The 16,352-nt window shown below is 36.1% G+C and overlaps 1 protein-coding gene across 9 annotated transcripts in view; it reads right to left on the bottom strand.

Annotated features, from left to right (window-relative positions):
* The window catches only part of HERC1 (HECT and RLD domain containing E3 ubiquitin protein ligase family member 1), a 214,073-nt gene that overhangs the window by 118,673 nt on the left and 79,048 nt on the right, over positions 1-16,352 (bottom strand). For all 9 annotated transcript variants that reach the window (XM_055537702.1, XM_055537694.1, XM_055537693.1 and 6 more), the window contains exons 13-19: positions 13,417-13,542; positions 12,228-12,449; positions 8,123-8,275; positions 7,866-7,998; positions 5,922-6,113; positions 3,077-3,298; positions 824-997 (exon numbers count right to left, since the gene is read on the bottom strand). In XM_055537702.1, the coding sequence (XP_055393677.1) occupies positions 824-997; positions 3,077-3,298; positions 5,922-6,113; positions 7,866-7,998; positions 8,123-8,275; positions 12,228-12,449; positions 13,417-13,542 (1,222 nt within the window). The remainder of the gene's footprint in view (positions 1-823; positions 998-3,076; positions 3,299-5,921; positions 6,114-7,865; positions 7,999-8,122; positions 8,276-12,227; positions 12,450-13,416; positions 13,543-16,352) is intronic.

The raw sequence follows: 16,352 nt of genomic DNA, 5'->3' as shown, positions 1-16,352 counted from the left end.
CATGGAGAAAGATAACTAGGTATGTATTCTGAAAAATCCAAGACATTGCTAAAAGGGGAAAGCATGGGGGACTTCTCCGGCAGTCCAGTGGTAAAGACTCCTTGCTTCCAATGCAAGTGGCTCAGGTCTGATCCCTGGTTGGGGAACTAAGATCCCACATGCTATGTGGTACAGCCAAGAAAATTTTTAAAAATAAAATATTTTTAAAGGGGAGGGGAAGCAAGGGAGCTGACAGGTAGTCAGGTATATCCTTTAAAAACCTGTACATAAAACAACTATATTAATCAATTAATCAACAGAAACTGAAATACCACTATACACTTTCATTACACTTTACTGCTATACTTAATAATATACCTCATTTCAAACTGGTATCTTCAACAGCACTCTAAGAGAGTAAAGTAGTTTACAGAAGAGGAAAATGACCAGACGAAGAGCTCAAGACATCTACATACACATCATTTCAGTTCTTAACCAGGGCTTGCAAAGGGAAGAGATTCATTAAACAAATTCTTATATTAGATCCATTTACACCACATGGAATCCTTCAGTAAAATGCTGCCTCTGGATTTATTATTCTTTATAAAAATCTCAATTTTCCCACACTGGATTGTCTTCAAACAGGATATATGTACATAAAAATACACAGGGTGGTTTCCACAAAAAGGATTAAGAAACTGTTTTTAAAATGCTAATTGTAAAATTCCTTTTTATATAAGAAATACTGTTATTTCTGTGATTTTCTATTTATATATACTACACATATATTAGTTGGTATTATGAGCGATCTACATATTTATCCCCTTTATCCTCTTTACTTTACCTTTACTAATAGCATAATCCTGCATGCTGATCCAAAGGCTTCGAGCAGGCTCTTTTGAACAACCCAAGGCCAAGTCTACAAAGACAGCAATTTCAGGCCGCAATTTATAATCAAAAGGCTTCTGTTCCTCATTTCCTGAAAGAGCTACTTCTAATAGGCAACTCATACATTTATCTAAAAAAAAAAAAAAATTACACAAGTTATCAATTCCAATCAATTTTGGTGCTACAAATAAAATCTTACCATATTTACTTAATGAGTGTGAAATGATATATTTCAAACCATTTTAAGTAGATGCTATAGAGGTAGTCTTTTAATGCTTCTCAATTCAGGGTAGTACGCCTTTCTTGGTGTGACTACATGTAACAACATTCCAAGAAGGAGTTCTGGCATTTTGGTAGGCAGGGCCCTACATGTGCAGCACAGTCTTACGTGACAAAGAACTTTCTTGTTCAAAATGGGTTGATATTCTTACTGAGAAACATGGAACCATTGGGAAAGAGACTAGCCAAGATTTTTTTTTTCTTTTTGTAGACTTAAGGGAAAACAATCACTTAAGGATAATTTAAGGGAGATCAAACATATTGATACTTATATAAATAATTTCTCAACTGACATTTATGTTTGTTCAGGTGGTTCCTAACTTTTCAATGAGACATTGGGCATTAAGAATTCATTTTCCATTTAAAAAACAAAACATTTCACTAAATGATAGGTTCCCGAGCTAACACCCAAAGTCAATTTAATTTAACCCATGATATAACTGAATTATCATTCATTTTTATAAAGACAAGACCCATTTCCTAATATAAAGACTTCCCCAGTGGCTCAGTGGTAAAGAATCTGCCTGTGATGAAGGAGACCTGGGTTTGATCCCTGGGTCAGGAAGATCCCCTGGAGAAGGGAATAGAACCCATTCCAGTATTCTTGCCTGGAGAATTCCATTGACAGAGGAGCCCGGTGGGCTATAGTCTATGTGGTTGCAAAGAGTTGGACATGACTGAGTGATTAACACTGCTATATTTCCTAATATGATAAGTATTTAAACATAAAATGTAACATTTTAATAGTTACATAACTTTATAATTTAAAAACTGAAAAATAACATTAAAACTGAAATTGATTTTATTCATATCAAAGGCCAGTTAAGTGAGTAAAGTAGACAGAAATATGAGGAGGGTAGAGATAATGATACTTTTGCCCTCAGGAGGACATTTGGAACTATCACAGAGTTAAACATTGATAGCATTGGAACCATCTTTATGATGTTAATTGTCCCTTGGAAAAAAAACATGATTTTGCTTTTCTTTTATACAAATGTTCCTAAGTATCAATGGAATCACCTTCTGGTTCATAAATGAAACAGTGAATATATACTCCTAGCTGGAAAAGGAGGAACGTCTTCAAAATCCCTCACTCCCACTCTCCAATCCCAAAGCAGAATCTCTGCAATTTTTGTCTTGGTTTCTATTTTTTGTTTCTCCTCTTCAAATTATCTTAGATTGAGATTTCTTTTAGATTTTGCTTCTTGGACATTCTCTGAGTCTCCTTCTCTTACCAGAAAAATAATAAATTTAAAATCTAACAAGACCATATAGGCTATCTAATCTAACTCATTTCAAGGATTGAAATAAGAGGTCCAGAGAGATTGAAGGACCAATCCTAGATAAAACAACTACACCATCTGTTCAGGACCTGGACAAATCTTCATGTTCAGACAGTCTGAGAGCTAGCCTACTAGCAAAGTAGACAAATGAGAGATGAGGCAGGAAAGGAAACTCCAAAGGTACCATAAATGAGGAGGAAAAAAATAAAGAGTCACACAAGGTAATATCAGCATGAAAGCAGGACAGGCTGGGAACAGAAGGGATTGGTCCTCACAAATGAAAGGTGTTTATGACCTGAGCCCTGGTAAGTCAAGGTCATTACCTGTCTACGAAGCAGTTTCATAAGCTCCAAGCCCAAGAACACAAGTAAATCAAGCATTTACTCATTTTTATGAGTTAGATGATTTGCTTAAAATGAGTGATAAATAATAACAAAGTAGAACCAGACCTGTACTTCTCTAATTCAGGGGGCATTTTTCACTTTACAATGAGGGCTCCAAGTTATAGTCTCAGATCCCCTACCCTGCAAATGTTGCATTTGTTTTCTATTGGTTCTCTATTCAGCAAACCCATAATAAGAGAAATCTCAAAGGAGGTATAAACACAAATGTCTTTTATTCATAAATGTTGCAGAGAAGCACATTACCTAACTGAGGGGTGTCCATTTCTACACCATCACTAAAAAGTGGTGTTTTCATCCAATATGCAGTGTCCTGTTCCTCTGGAGACACAGGCGAACCCTGAAGCATGCCACCAAGACATCGCCCAATAAGAAGAGCAATTGTTCTTTCCAGATCCACAAGCCACACCCAGGACTGGGCTGGCTGAGGTAGTGGCACGCCAGCAGGGTCGATCAGTTCTGGCCCTCCTGAAAACAAAATCATTAGTAATGTATCTGGTATTCAAGATTCTCAAACTTTTTCACTTCTATTTCTATTGCACTACAAGAAGATATTGAAGCAAAAAAATTTTATAATGAAAACAAAAATTGTAACTTTCTGTATATATATTCTTTACCAAGCTAATTTAAAATACATTCAGATAAGTCTATCATATAAAAACTGGCTTTGTAAAGTTACCAATTTTAAGATAAACATTGAAATGGCACATGGTACTGATTTTAGCCAGATCAAATTTCAACCTTAACATTGAGTAACTGAGGTAGCTTATCCCTCCAAAACCAAAACAAGAGTTGATCTAGGGGACTTCTCTGGTGGTCCAGTGGTTAAAATTCTGTGCTTCCAAAGCAGAGGGCCCAGGTTTGATCCCTGGTCGGGAACTAAGACCACACATGCCGCATGGTGCGGCCTAAAACAAAACAGAAAGACTGATCTAGTAAAATGACACTTAGTATTACTTAATGCTTTTAAGGCCTGAATTCAGAATTGCCCTGTACTAAGATCCAGATCTATGCTTTCTTATTGTGCATTTATTTTAAAAAGTTCTTCACTTAAAAAATAAAACTAGTTAGCCATAAAGATAAGAATAGATATCAATGAAATCATAAACAAAAAACACAAGAGATCAACAAATTAAAACAACTGGTTATTTGAAAACACTAATAAAATGGATAAACCTCTAATAAAATCAATCAAGAAAAAATGATGGCATAAATTTTCAAATTAAAAATAAAAAAGAAGATAGAACCACAAACACACTAGAGATTTTTTAAAACCATGAGTGAATATTATGAACAACTTTGTACTGATAAATTTGAAAACCAACAAAATTACATTTTCTGAAAAAATATCAATGTCTGAAATGAATTTGAAAAGAAAGAAAAAGCTGTAAGAGAACAACCACTAAAAAGGGAAAATTAATCGCCAAAAACATATCTATAAAAAAAACACTAGGGCCAGATAGTTTTTACAGTCTTTCAAACCTTCGAGTAGAGATAACTCCTAAATTAGACCAATTTTAAATAAAAGAGGGAAAAAAGGAAAATTCCAAACTGAAGTTATATGGTTAGTATAACTGTAGTAGTAAAAATGACACAAAGGATAGCATGAAAAAGGAAAATTATGGAAAAAATCAGTTATGAACACTGATGCAAAATCCAAAATAAAATGACACTTACCTCACCTAAGACAAATAGAGTAATAAGTCTTAGAAAATTCTGAGATGCTTTAGAAAAACAGGAGTAAACCTGGAATGGCTCCATATAAAGTCTAATCAATATCCTGAAACAGCTGTAACCTTAACATTTGACTTCATCTAAATCCAGTTGACCAGAACAATGGGGTGTAAGATGTGCCCTCAAAGTATTCTGTTCAAAGTAATCTTTCCAGGAGAAGAAACCAAAGTTTAAAGAAGCTATAAGTGACTTGCCCAAGTCACTTATACACCCAAGTTGAAACAGAGCCAATACTAAAATCTAAATCTTTTAATGCCTTAGTCCAGGATTCTTTCCATTAAACATGTGATCTCACTTAAACTTGAAAAGTTTTTAAGATTTCAGTAATGAAACTCCTTTGATAACCTTAGGATAGACTTCAATAGAAAAATACATTGCTATTTTCTAGACATAATATTTTAAGTTATCTTCAATGGAGTAAATTAACCAGAATTTTATAAATTAAGAGTGAATTCACACATTATGCCTAAAATCAAAATGCTATTTTCTGGGCTACCCTGGTGGTCCAGTGGTTAAGAATTCACCTTAAAATGCAGGAGACACTGGTTTGATCCCTGGTTCAGGAAGATCCCCCATTTGCGCACCACAACTCTGAGCCTGTGCTCTGGAGCCCAGAGCCACCAGCGCCACAACTACTGAGCCCACATGCCCAAACTACTGAAGCCAGCATGCCATGGAGCCCACACTCTGCAACAAGAGAAGCCACTGCAATGAGAAGACTAAGCACAACTGAAAAGTACTCTCTGCAAATAGAGAAAGCCTGTGTGCAGCAAAGACCTGGCACAGCCAAAAAAAAATTTTTTTTTTAATTTTAAATGTTATTTTCTATAAAGTATCTAAAAAGAAAAACACAGAAAGATAGGTTCCCAATTTCTTTTACAATCAATCAGTTACCTATGTATCAAGCCAAAATACAAAATATTTTACTGTCAAATAGAGATTTAAAACTAAAAATCTTTACATTTAATAAATAAAACTTAAATCAATCCATTGATTGTAAAATGTGTCATTATGCTGCCAACCAATTTATGAAACCAATGCTTTTCTATTATCTACTGTAAAATGTATCCAAATTAAGCCATGTCAAAATTTGAAAAAAGCATGTCTTGAAATCAATGAAATATACTATTCAAGCCTAATAATCAGATAGACTCGATTTGTGTCACTTTATACACAAGTAACTTTCTTAAATTTTCTCATCTCAGGTACCCACTTTACACTATAAGCTCTTAGACAGCAACAACTTTATCTTTTGATCACATTATACCCCAAAGTGTCAGATATGATTTGTCTGATGTGAGAAAAAGGAATAACTTTTCTCAAATGCATTATCTGCTCCTTTATTAACTGTACTTACCATGAAGAGGCCACTGTAACTCTTGGTCTTCCAAAAGAGCAGCAGCTGGCAGGAGTCTATTAAGGCAATCAAGAGGTGGCAACAAGTCGAGGAGGTAACTCAACAAAGGCCGAGCCACCGACACTGGGAGTAACAGGAGGGAGTTAACAATCTGGCAGAGCATACTGCCTGCAGCTGAGACGTATATCACATCTATGAAGGGTAAGAAATTTAACATGGATCAACTTTCAAACTTAAAGAAAAAGACTAATAAACTATTTTTGCCTAGAACTGGAGTACACTAATTCAATAACTCTTTGTTGAATTATTATATAACTCTCTGGTAGCTAGAGAGTTATATAATAAAATACTGGGGTCAGTATTTACTTACTTTCTGAATGCATCACAACAGACATGTTATGGGAAAGCACACATACCCTTGTGCCAACAAAATCAAATGATTATAGCATCTTCACTTAAAATGTATTAAGAATTTCTCATTCACAGATTTATTCTCATTTTCAGATTCACTTAAGAAGTATTTATTGAAGACTTACAACTATATATCGGGCACTATTACAGGTGAAAGGTGTATGACTGTGAATAAAGAACTAAAAATGCCTGCCCTCACAGTGCTTACATGTTAGTGAGGAAAGTCTTTCATGTTTTTTAAACCAAATGTAATTTTTTAAATTAAAATATTGTGCTCCTAATTCACTGAAGATGGTGACTGCAGCCATGAAATTAAAAGATGCTTACTCCTTGGAAGAAAAGTTATGGCTAACCTAGACAGCTTATTAAAAAGCAGAAACATTGTTTTGCTGACAAAGGTCCATCTAGTCAAAGCTATGGTTTTTCCAGTAGTCATGTATGGATGTGAGAGTTGGACTATTAAGAAAGCTGAGCGCCAAGAATTGATGCTTTTGAACTGTGGTATTGGAGAAGACTCTTGAGAGTCCCTTGGACTACAAGGAGATCAAACCAGTCAATCCTGAATATTCACTGGAAGGACTGATGCTGAAGCTGAAACTCCAATACTTTGGCCACCTGATGCAAAGAACTGACTCACTGGGAAAGACCCTGATGCTGGGAAAGATTGAGGGCAGGAAGAGAAGGGGACGACAGAGGATGAGATGGTTGGATGCCATCACCGACTTGATGGATGTGAGTTTGAGTAAGCTCTGGGAGTTGGTGATGGACAGGGAGGCCTGGGGTGCTGCAGTCCGTGGGGTCACAAAGAGTTGGACATGACTGAAGAACTGAACTGAACTGAACCCTGTCATCTTAAAATGTAAATTGTGGGAGTGGGTCTGGTAAAATTTTTACAATGTTGAGAAATTCTTCTGATTTATTGTAATAACCAATTGAAAAAGTATATAATTCCTTTGCTAAGGCTAGTGAGGGGGCACTCTCTGTCCCCCTTCTGATGCCTATGTCAGAAGCTTTCCCTGTCCCTTTTTATACTTTAATAAAACTCTGCTACACACAAACACACACACACACACACAAAGAAAGTATTTCAAGAAGGAAAGAGGATTGCAAATGCTAAAGAAAGGTAAAGAAATGGATGAAAATCTCACTTTATGCCATTTAATATTATTAGCCTTTTGAGTATATGTCATCTAATTCCTTTAAATTAGACCTCTATCACAACAATGGGCATCTTTTAAGATTAACCAGATCAATCACTGCTGCTGCTGCTGCTTCTGCTAAGTCACTTCAGTCGTGTCCGACTCTGTGCGACCCCATAGACAGCAGCCCACCAGGCTCCCCCGTCCCTGGGATTCTCCAGGCAAGAACACTGGAGTGGGTTGCCATTTGTTGCCATCACCCAAAACCCAGCTCAAGAGATTCAAAGTCATTCCTACTCCACTCAGAGGTTTCAGGCCCTCTTTGGCTTTAGAAAGGGTAAAAATTCCTGCTTTACAACCACTGATTAAATATGAAACCCAGTACCAAACACACCTCTTAATTTTTCTCCAACACTGCCATTCCAAGGACTTTCTTTCAGCAAATTTGCAGAACGTGAATAAATATCTGTGGCATGAGGCAACAAGAGCTGAAGATGTTTATGAAGCAATGCCACACTGCTTGAGTTCTGAGGAAAAAAGTTTCTAAATTACTACATTGGAAGATTCAAGGTACAAAAATTTCATGGTTTACCCAAATATCTGAGTTTCAAGGTCCCTGAGAAATGACATAGAAAGCAAAGAATCACATACCTCACTTATGTTATTGATATGGCAAAATGCCAGCAGCTGTTTCTGCAGTGAACATAGCAGTTCATGAAGATGAGCGGGCTGACTGTTCTCTGAAGATGATGTTCCAAGTAGAAATTTATCACTGTTCTTTTCTAGCTCCCCAAATGCTTGATCCTAAAATGATACATAAATGAAGATTATATCTGAAGTGTCTGAAAGTGAAATTAATGTCCTATCATAAATAATTCTGATTTAAGAAACCATGGTCTCCTTTCTCTCATTATTAATCCCTACATCTTTGCTACTGCTATGCAGTCATTAGCTATAATATGGTTAAGATTTATCATGCAATTTCAACTTGCTTTTCCATTTAAAAAAAAGGTAATAATGTTTCACCACAAAAACTTTGAAAATGCAGAAAACAAGAAAAAGGAAAACAACAATATCCAAAGACAAAACATATCAACATTTTAATGCTACTGTTTTCCCAACCTCTTTTGTAAAGATTTTCACACACTTGAATTTCTAACAACACAATTCTCAGAAATTAATTTTATTTCTGATTATAAAAGTAGTAAGTGGACTAAAGAAACATAACAACTAAATACAAAGTATGATCCTGAATTTGGGGGACAGGGGGAGGGTGCCATAAAGGGCATTACTGGGATAACTGTATAAATTTGAGCATGGACTATATATTATACAATAGTTCTGTGTCAATGTTAAATTTTCTGAATTCAATAACTGCTCTGTTGTTATATAAGAAAGAGAATGTTCTTCTTAAGAAATGCATGCTTAAATGCTTAGTAATAGCCACTATGATTTCTACAATTTACTTTCAAATAATGGATGGAAGAAAGGCATATATGGCTGAAGGGTACAGGATGTTTCTTTGAACAATTCTTGTGATTCGTGCATAAATTTTAAGTTATTTCAAGTTAAAAATCGTTTTTAAAAAGAAATAGTGTAAAAAATTTAGAACATACTAAAACTGTATTTTTTTTAAAGAAAGTTTAAATCACCACTTAGCCAACCACTGTATCTAATATTTTTTCTGTATTTCTTTTCTGGTTTTCTTTGTGTCTTTTTTCATAAAATTACATATTCTATTTTTAGTCTCTTTTCTAACAGATCTATAAATATTTTTTGTATTTTCATAAACCATGTGTACATGAAATCTGAGACAAAATAGTCCACTGAGCATATATAATTTATACAACCATTCCCCAATTTTTAGATATTTTAGTTGTTTCCAATTTCTATTTCTTATAAATAATAATGTGATAAACACCCTTATGCACAAACTATGGTCTTTGTTTATAATATGCAAGAGAAAGTCTCAGAATATTTTAAGGCCCTCACTGTATAAGCACCATTTTAAGTGGGCAAATAAACACTGATACAGACTGAATGTGTTCCTTCAAAATTCTTAGGTTGAATCTAATCCCCGATGCAGTGGTATTTGAAGGTGGGGCCTCTAAGAGGTGATTAAGTCATGAGGGCAGAGTGACCTTATAAAAGGGACCCCAGAGAGTTCCCTTGTGTGAAGACACAGCAAGAAGACAGCTGTCTATGAACCAAGAAACAGGTACCACCAATCTGCTGCCTCCTTAATCTTGGACTTTCCATCTCCATAACTGTGAGAAATAAATTGTGTTGTATATAAGCTGTCCACTCTGTGGTATTCTATTATAGCAGCACAAACAGACCAAGACAAGCAGTCTTATTCTAAAATCTCAGCACAAGACAAATTGGTTTAAATTATATCAGAAAGAAACAGTAATTTATGATTTTCAGCCTAAAAGCAGTTATTACAGTTAGTATTTTATTTCCATTTCCATATAATATACACATCTGCTGCTGCTGCTACTAAGTCGATTCAGTCGTGTTCACATCTACTTCAGCCCTAATGGGATTAGAAAGGCAATACTTTAATAGAACTTTGGGGAAAATTTTCAATCAATACCAAATGGATATACTTATAACATTGTTTCCATTCCACCTGCAGCCAAACATCAGATCAAATTTATATTCTTAAATCTGAAAGAAAATAATTCTACAGGAACAACTGTCACTCTGACTTAATCAACAACCTTTTAAGTTGGGCAGAATATAACACTAAGTGAAAGTCACTCAGTTATATCCAGCTCTTTGTGACCCCATGGACTATACAGTCCATGGAAATTCTCCAGGCCAGAATACTGGAATGGGTAGTGGCTTCCTTCTTCAGGGGCTCTTCCCAACCCAGGGATCAAACCCAGATCTCCTGCATTACAGGCAGATTCTTACCAGCTAAGCCACCAGGGAAGCCCAAGAATACCGGAATGGGTAGCTTATCCCTTCTCCAGTGGATCTTCCCGACCAAGGAATTGAACCGGGGTCACCTGCATTGCAGGAGGATTCTTTACCAACTGAGCTACTAGGGAAGACTTGTACTGAAAAAAGGAATATACAGACCTGACCCTGAAGAGTAGGAGACAATATGAAATGATACACAAACACTTTGAAGTTTAGTTACACAGTACACTTTGACTCTAAAAACTGATAAGAGGTATTAAGTTATAGTTACATGGTTAGAAAAGGTTATTTCAGCAAGGCTTCCTAGAAGCCTTCCTGGGCTTTCCTGGTGGTTCAGAAGGTAAAGAATCCATCTGCAATGTAGGAGACCCAGGTGTGATCCCTGGGTTGGGAAGATTCCCTGGAGAAGGGAATGGCTACCAAGTCCAACATTCTTGCCTGGATAATCCCCTGGACAGAAAAGCCTGGCAGGTTGCAGTCCATGGGTTTGCAAAGAGTCAGACACAACTGAGTGACTAATATACTTCTCATGCAGTTATAATTACATGGTTAGAAAATGTTGTTTGAGCAAAGCCTTCCTAAAACAGTCAAGTGTTAAAGAAGTCACAGACTGGCAGACAAGTAGAGAAGAGATAGATGTGCTACACACAAGCTCAGGACAGTGTGGTGTATAAGCCAAATGATGAAGGGTCTGAAAAAGTTTTGATTTAATAAAACGAGGTTATTTAATACAACAAGGTTATTCTAGCAGTAAGATGCTGAGAAGAGACCAGTGACAGTGACAACAGTTAAAACACTGTTATTACCATTAGGTCATGACGGTATGGATTAGAACCCATAGAAATGGAAAGGAAAAAAGAGAACAATCTAAGAAATACCAGAGAGTAAGAATTAAGAGCATTCTAATAAGAAAAAGCAATACTACTGTCCATTGTCTTTTCTCCTACTGACCAGCCTATTTTTAGTCAGTATCAACCACACTGTTTAATTATAAGATTCTATCTGGTAAGATTAATCCTTTCCTCATGATTCTTCTCTTGCAAAATGTTGTTGACTATTTTTATCTGTTTATTCTTACACATTAATATCAGAAAAAATTTGGTAAAATTCCAAAATAAATCTCTTCGGAATTCTCAACTGTAAGTCACTTGGCACCCACAATATTTGAGAATATCTGACACATTTCCCCCCTTTTGGGAAGTGGAGTCTAGTTTTATTTATTTCCTAAGTGTTTAAATGTCAAAATACTTTGACCTGAAATGATCCCTCAGTTAAGTTCAGTTCAGTTCAGTCGCTCAGTCATGTCTGACTCTTTGCGACCCCATGAATCGCAGCACACCAGGCCTCCCTGTGCATCACCAACTCCCAGAGTTCACTCAAACTCATGTCCATCGAGTCAGTGATGCCATCCAGCCATCTCATCCTCTGTGGTCCCCTTCTCCTCCTGCCCCCAATCCCTCCCAGCATCAGGGTCTTTTCCAATGAGTCAACTCTTTGCATGAGATGGCCAAAGTATTGGAGTTTCAGCTTTAGCATCAGTCCTTCCAAAGAACACCCCCAGGACTGATCTCCTTTAGAACAGACTGGTTGGATCTCCTTGCAGTCCAAGGGACACACCTTTCAAAAAAAACCAACCCAAGTATTTTTTTCTTTTTTTTTTGGCCACGCTATGTGGAATGTGGGACCTTAATTCCTTGATCAGGGATCAAACCTGTGCCTCCTGCACTGGAAGTTCAGAGTCCTAACCACTGGACTGGACTGCCAGGGAAGCCCCCAACACACGTTTTCTTCTTCTTTTTTCTTTTACTACAAAAAAAGGACAACTTACTGTATAAAATCCTAAATTTCTTAAGAGAGTCTTCATCAAAATTTCAGCCAGATGAGTGTCTGGATGGCAGCTCTGAGTGCCATAAGGTTGATCTGACAGGTTTCCATAGCCAGTACATACGGAAGAGAGGTCAGCAGCATCAGAGGGTGAGCTATACCCAAGTAAGGAGGCTACATGGGTATGATCTTGCAAACTTGTCAGAATAATATCCAGTTGCATTCTCTAAAGAAAAATATTCCCATGGATGAAATAGAACAAATAATTAGCTTAAAATGCACTAGAAAACTAAATTAAAAAAAAAAAAATCCCGAGGGGGGAAAAAAAAACTATAATGATGCTAACTAATGTGCTTTATATCCTAATAGACAGTAATCTTTTAGAAAATGTGTAGTTTTTTTAAAAAGCTATCCCATTAACACCATTTTAGAAACTGCAACTTAAAGGGTTGTATTACATCCTTACTACCTGAAACTCTAAGCTAAAATGGCACACTATACATAATAATTTTAGCACTATAAGGAGGAGGAAACGTCAACAGATAAATTACAGTACACATTCTTCTACAAAATTACCAATGAAACTATCTATTCTAATGTTTAATATATCTATCACTTGAAATCTAAACTAATGCAAAATTCTCATTGGAAAGCATCTGTGGCTATTATACTGCCAGTAACACTTTTTCCCTGAAATCTGTAACTCTACAATTGATTGTTCAATTTGATTGAGCAAAATATACTTATTTTAATGCACAAATGACAATAAAAATGGAAAGAAGAAGCATACTCATATCATCAAGAACTTTTCACAACAGTCATCTTCCTTTACTTTTTATATAAACTATTTCAAACAAAGTTCTGGGCATGAAACCAACAGTAGCTCATGCCCTTGATTTCAACTCCACACACTACAAATAAATTCAGTTCTCTGGCTTGACGGTGTAAACAACATTGGAAAAATCAGACATAATTTTAATAATGAGCCCCAAATCACTTAAGTTATCACTTGCTTCACTTTCATTAGAAGCCTGGGAACTCTTCCAACACAAAGCATTAAATACTAGAATGTACCAGACTCATAAAGTGAAGTATTATTTCATGAACACTGGCAACTGATTAGTTTTATTTTGCTCTCAGTCTTTTTTTGATAATATAGTACTGGTTTACTTAAATACCAGACAAAGGCTCACCTGTCCTTTAGATAAGCTTTCCCATCTATCAGGTCCTTGGGGTAAAAGAGAATGAAGTAATTCCATACGTTCTCGTAATGGAGGTAACAGCATGGTTGCTCCCACTGACAGAGTTTCAATTACAACCTTATATTAAAAAAAAAAAAGTAGATTTATTTGGCTTGGTTCTTACATTTTTAATAGGAACACATAAAAAATAAATCCACAGACTACTAAGATCAAAGAAATCTAAAGAAGGTGGATCATAGAAGTCTAAAGAAGGTGGCATATGAATAAAAGAAAGCATGACAAATCCTTCTTTAGACGTCTTTAAGAAGACTAGAATTTTGGATTTGCCACTACATAGCTAATCATTATGCAATAAATATTCAGTGTTGAGTCTAATAGTGTCGAGCCTGATAAAGCTCTTTGAAAAGTGCTGGGAATGTAGCAACAAACAAGACACATAAAAGCCGTGCTTACATAAGCATATAGTCTAATAAGAAAAAGAGACCCTGAGTAAGCAATTTTAAGTGTGAAAAGAGTCACACAGAAAAAGTAAAATGAAGTGCAAACTTGAGTGAGCACCCATACATAAAGGCAATTAACACAGTCTATGGGCTACCCAGGTGGGCGCTAGTGGTAAAGAACCTGCCTGCCAATGCAGGAAACATATAAGAGATGCAGGTTCAAGCCCTTGGTCTGGAAGACTCACTGGAGGAGGGCATGGCAACCTGCTCCAGTATTCTTGCCTGGAGAATCCCTTGGACAGAGGAGCCTAGTGGGCTACAGTCCATAGGGTGGCACAGAACTGGACATGACTGAAGCGACTTAAGCACACTTGCATGGGCTCATCATGGAGGGTCTCCCTGAGGATTAGGCATTTAGGTTAAAAACGGAGCAGGCCTTAGCCAAACAAATGTGTAGGTAGCAGGAACAGCTTAAAAAATAGCTCTATTATCTTAAGCCTCAAACTTCTCTGGGTCATAGCTTCTTAATCACTAAAATAATGGTGCTGAATAAGAAAAAAAGAAACACTCTATATGATTAAGAAAACAGCTCTTATAAATTAAAAACATAAGAAAATAAAACCTCAATAGCAGGGTTAGAATATAAAAATTAAATTTCTCATAAAGTAGAGGAAAGAAAAGATAAAAAACAGGAAAGAAAACCTAAGAAAATTCAGAGGAATGATCTAGGAGGTCTATTACCCAATAATGAGTTTCAGAGAGAGAAAGAACATAGAAAACAGTGAAGAGGAAATCATCACACACTTCAAGATAATTTCTTAATACTGAAGGCTATGAGTTTCCAAATTAAGAGTCTATCCAAATATACGTGACAACGGATAAAACTGGACCCACAACAGTTCACATCATTTTAAAATATGAGAACAGAGAAGTAGAACTTGTTATAGAATCCAGAAAGGAAAAGATATCCATAAAAGGATTAAAAATTTGAATAGCATAGATTTTCTCACTAACAATCTGAAAGCTAGAAGAATTTTTCTACAATTCTTATGGAAAAATCACTGTATCCGTTTTGCTTTTTTTTTTAATTGACATACAATTCACATCATAAAATTTACTTTTGAAAGTATAAAATTCAGTAGGTTTAGTTTATTCAGAGTTGTGTAACCATCACCACTATCTAATTTAGGACATTTTCATCACCCTCAAAAAAACCTTGCCCATGAGCAGCCACTTCCCATCTCTTCCTCACCCAAAACTTCTGACAACAAATTAACCTACCTTGTGTCTCAATGGATTTGCTTACTCTGCACATTTCATATAGTATGTGACCTTCTGTGACTCATTTCTTTCATTTAGCATGGTTAGAAGAGTCACCCATGCTGTAGCCTGTATAAGTACTTCATTCCCTTCTATAGCTGAATAACATTACATTGTATGGACATACATTTTGTTCATCCCTTCTCCAGCTGACAGACATTTGTTTGTTTCCACTTTTTGGCTATAATGAATAATACTGTTCTGAACATTCATGTACAAGTTTTTAATAAATTCTCAGATATAGACGCAGGTGGAATTGCTACTTTATATGGTAACTGTACGTTTAACTATTAACAGAACTACCTGTTTTCCAAAGTGGATGTATCATTTTATATTCCCATCAGCAATATATGAAGGTTCCAATTTCTGTACATCTTCACCAATGCTCGTTATTATCAGGTTTTTGTTGTTGTTGTTGTTGCTGCCGCCCTGGGTCTTTGTTGCTGTGTGCAGGCTTCTCATTGTGGTGGATTACTTTATTGCAGAGCACAGGCTTCAGCAGCTGCAGCGCGCAGGCTCTAGAGCACTGGCTCAGTAGTTGTGGTGCATGGGCATAGTAGCCCGGTGGCATGTGGAATCCTCCTGGACCAGGTTTCAAACCCATATCCTCTGCAATGGCAGGCGGATTCTTAGCCACTAGACCACCAGGGAAATCCTATTATCAGTCTTTTTGATTACAACGATTCAATGGGTATGAAGTAGTATCTCACTGTGATTTTAATTTGCATTTCCCTTATGCCTAATGATGAACATTTCTTTCATGTACATACTGCCCTTAGGTATTTCTTCTTTGAAGACATGTCTATTCAGATTTTTGATTCATTTTTTGATTGGGCTGTCTTTTTACTGTTGAGTTGCAAGAATATTTTATATATTCTGGAAACTAGAATCTTATGAGACATGACACATGATTTACAAATATCTCTCCCATTCTGTGAGTTTTATTTTCATTTTGTTGATATTGTCATTTTAAGCATAAATGTTTGTTAATTTTTAAAAAAACAAAGACTACTAGCAGCATTTGGAAGTGTTCTTTCAAAGCTGTTGAGCAGGCACAAATTTCTTGTTTCAGATCAAGTGTTATGTCTTCAACTTAAGTGTACTCTTCTTTGGTCCTGATGGATGTTGCAGAGTTTGTTCCTTGCCTGATCTGTACTTGAAGCAACA

This window comes from Bubalus kerabau, chromosome 10 (genome assembly GCF_029407905.1).
Source record: "Bubalus kerabau isolate K-KA32 ecotype Philippines breed swamp buffalo chromosome 10, PCC_UOA_SB_1v2, whole genome shotgun sequence".
Taxonomy (NCBI): Eukaryota; Metazoa; Chordata; class Mammalia; order Artiodactyla; family Bovidae; genus Bubalus; species Bubalus kerabau.
The sequence above is the reverse complement of the archived record's forward strand: the minus strand, read 5'-3'. Positions and strand labels throughout refer to the sequence as shown.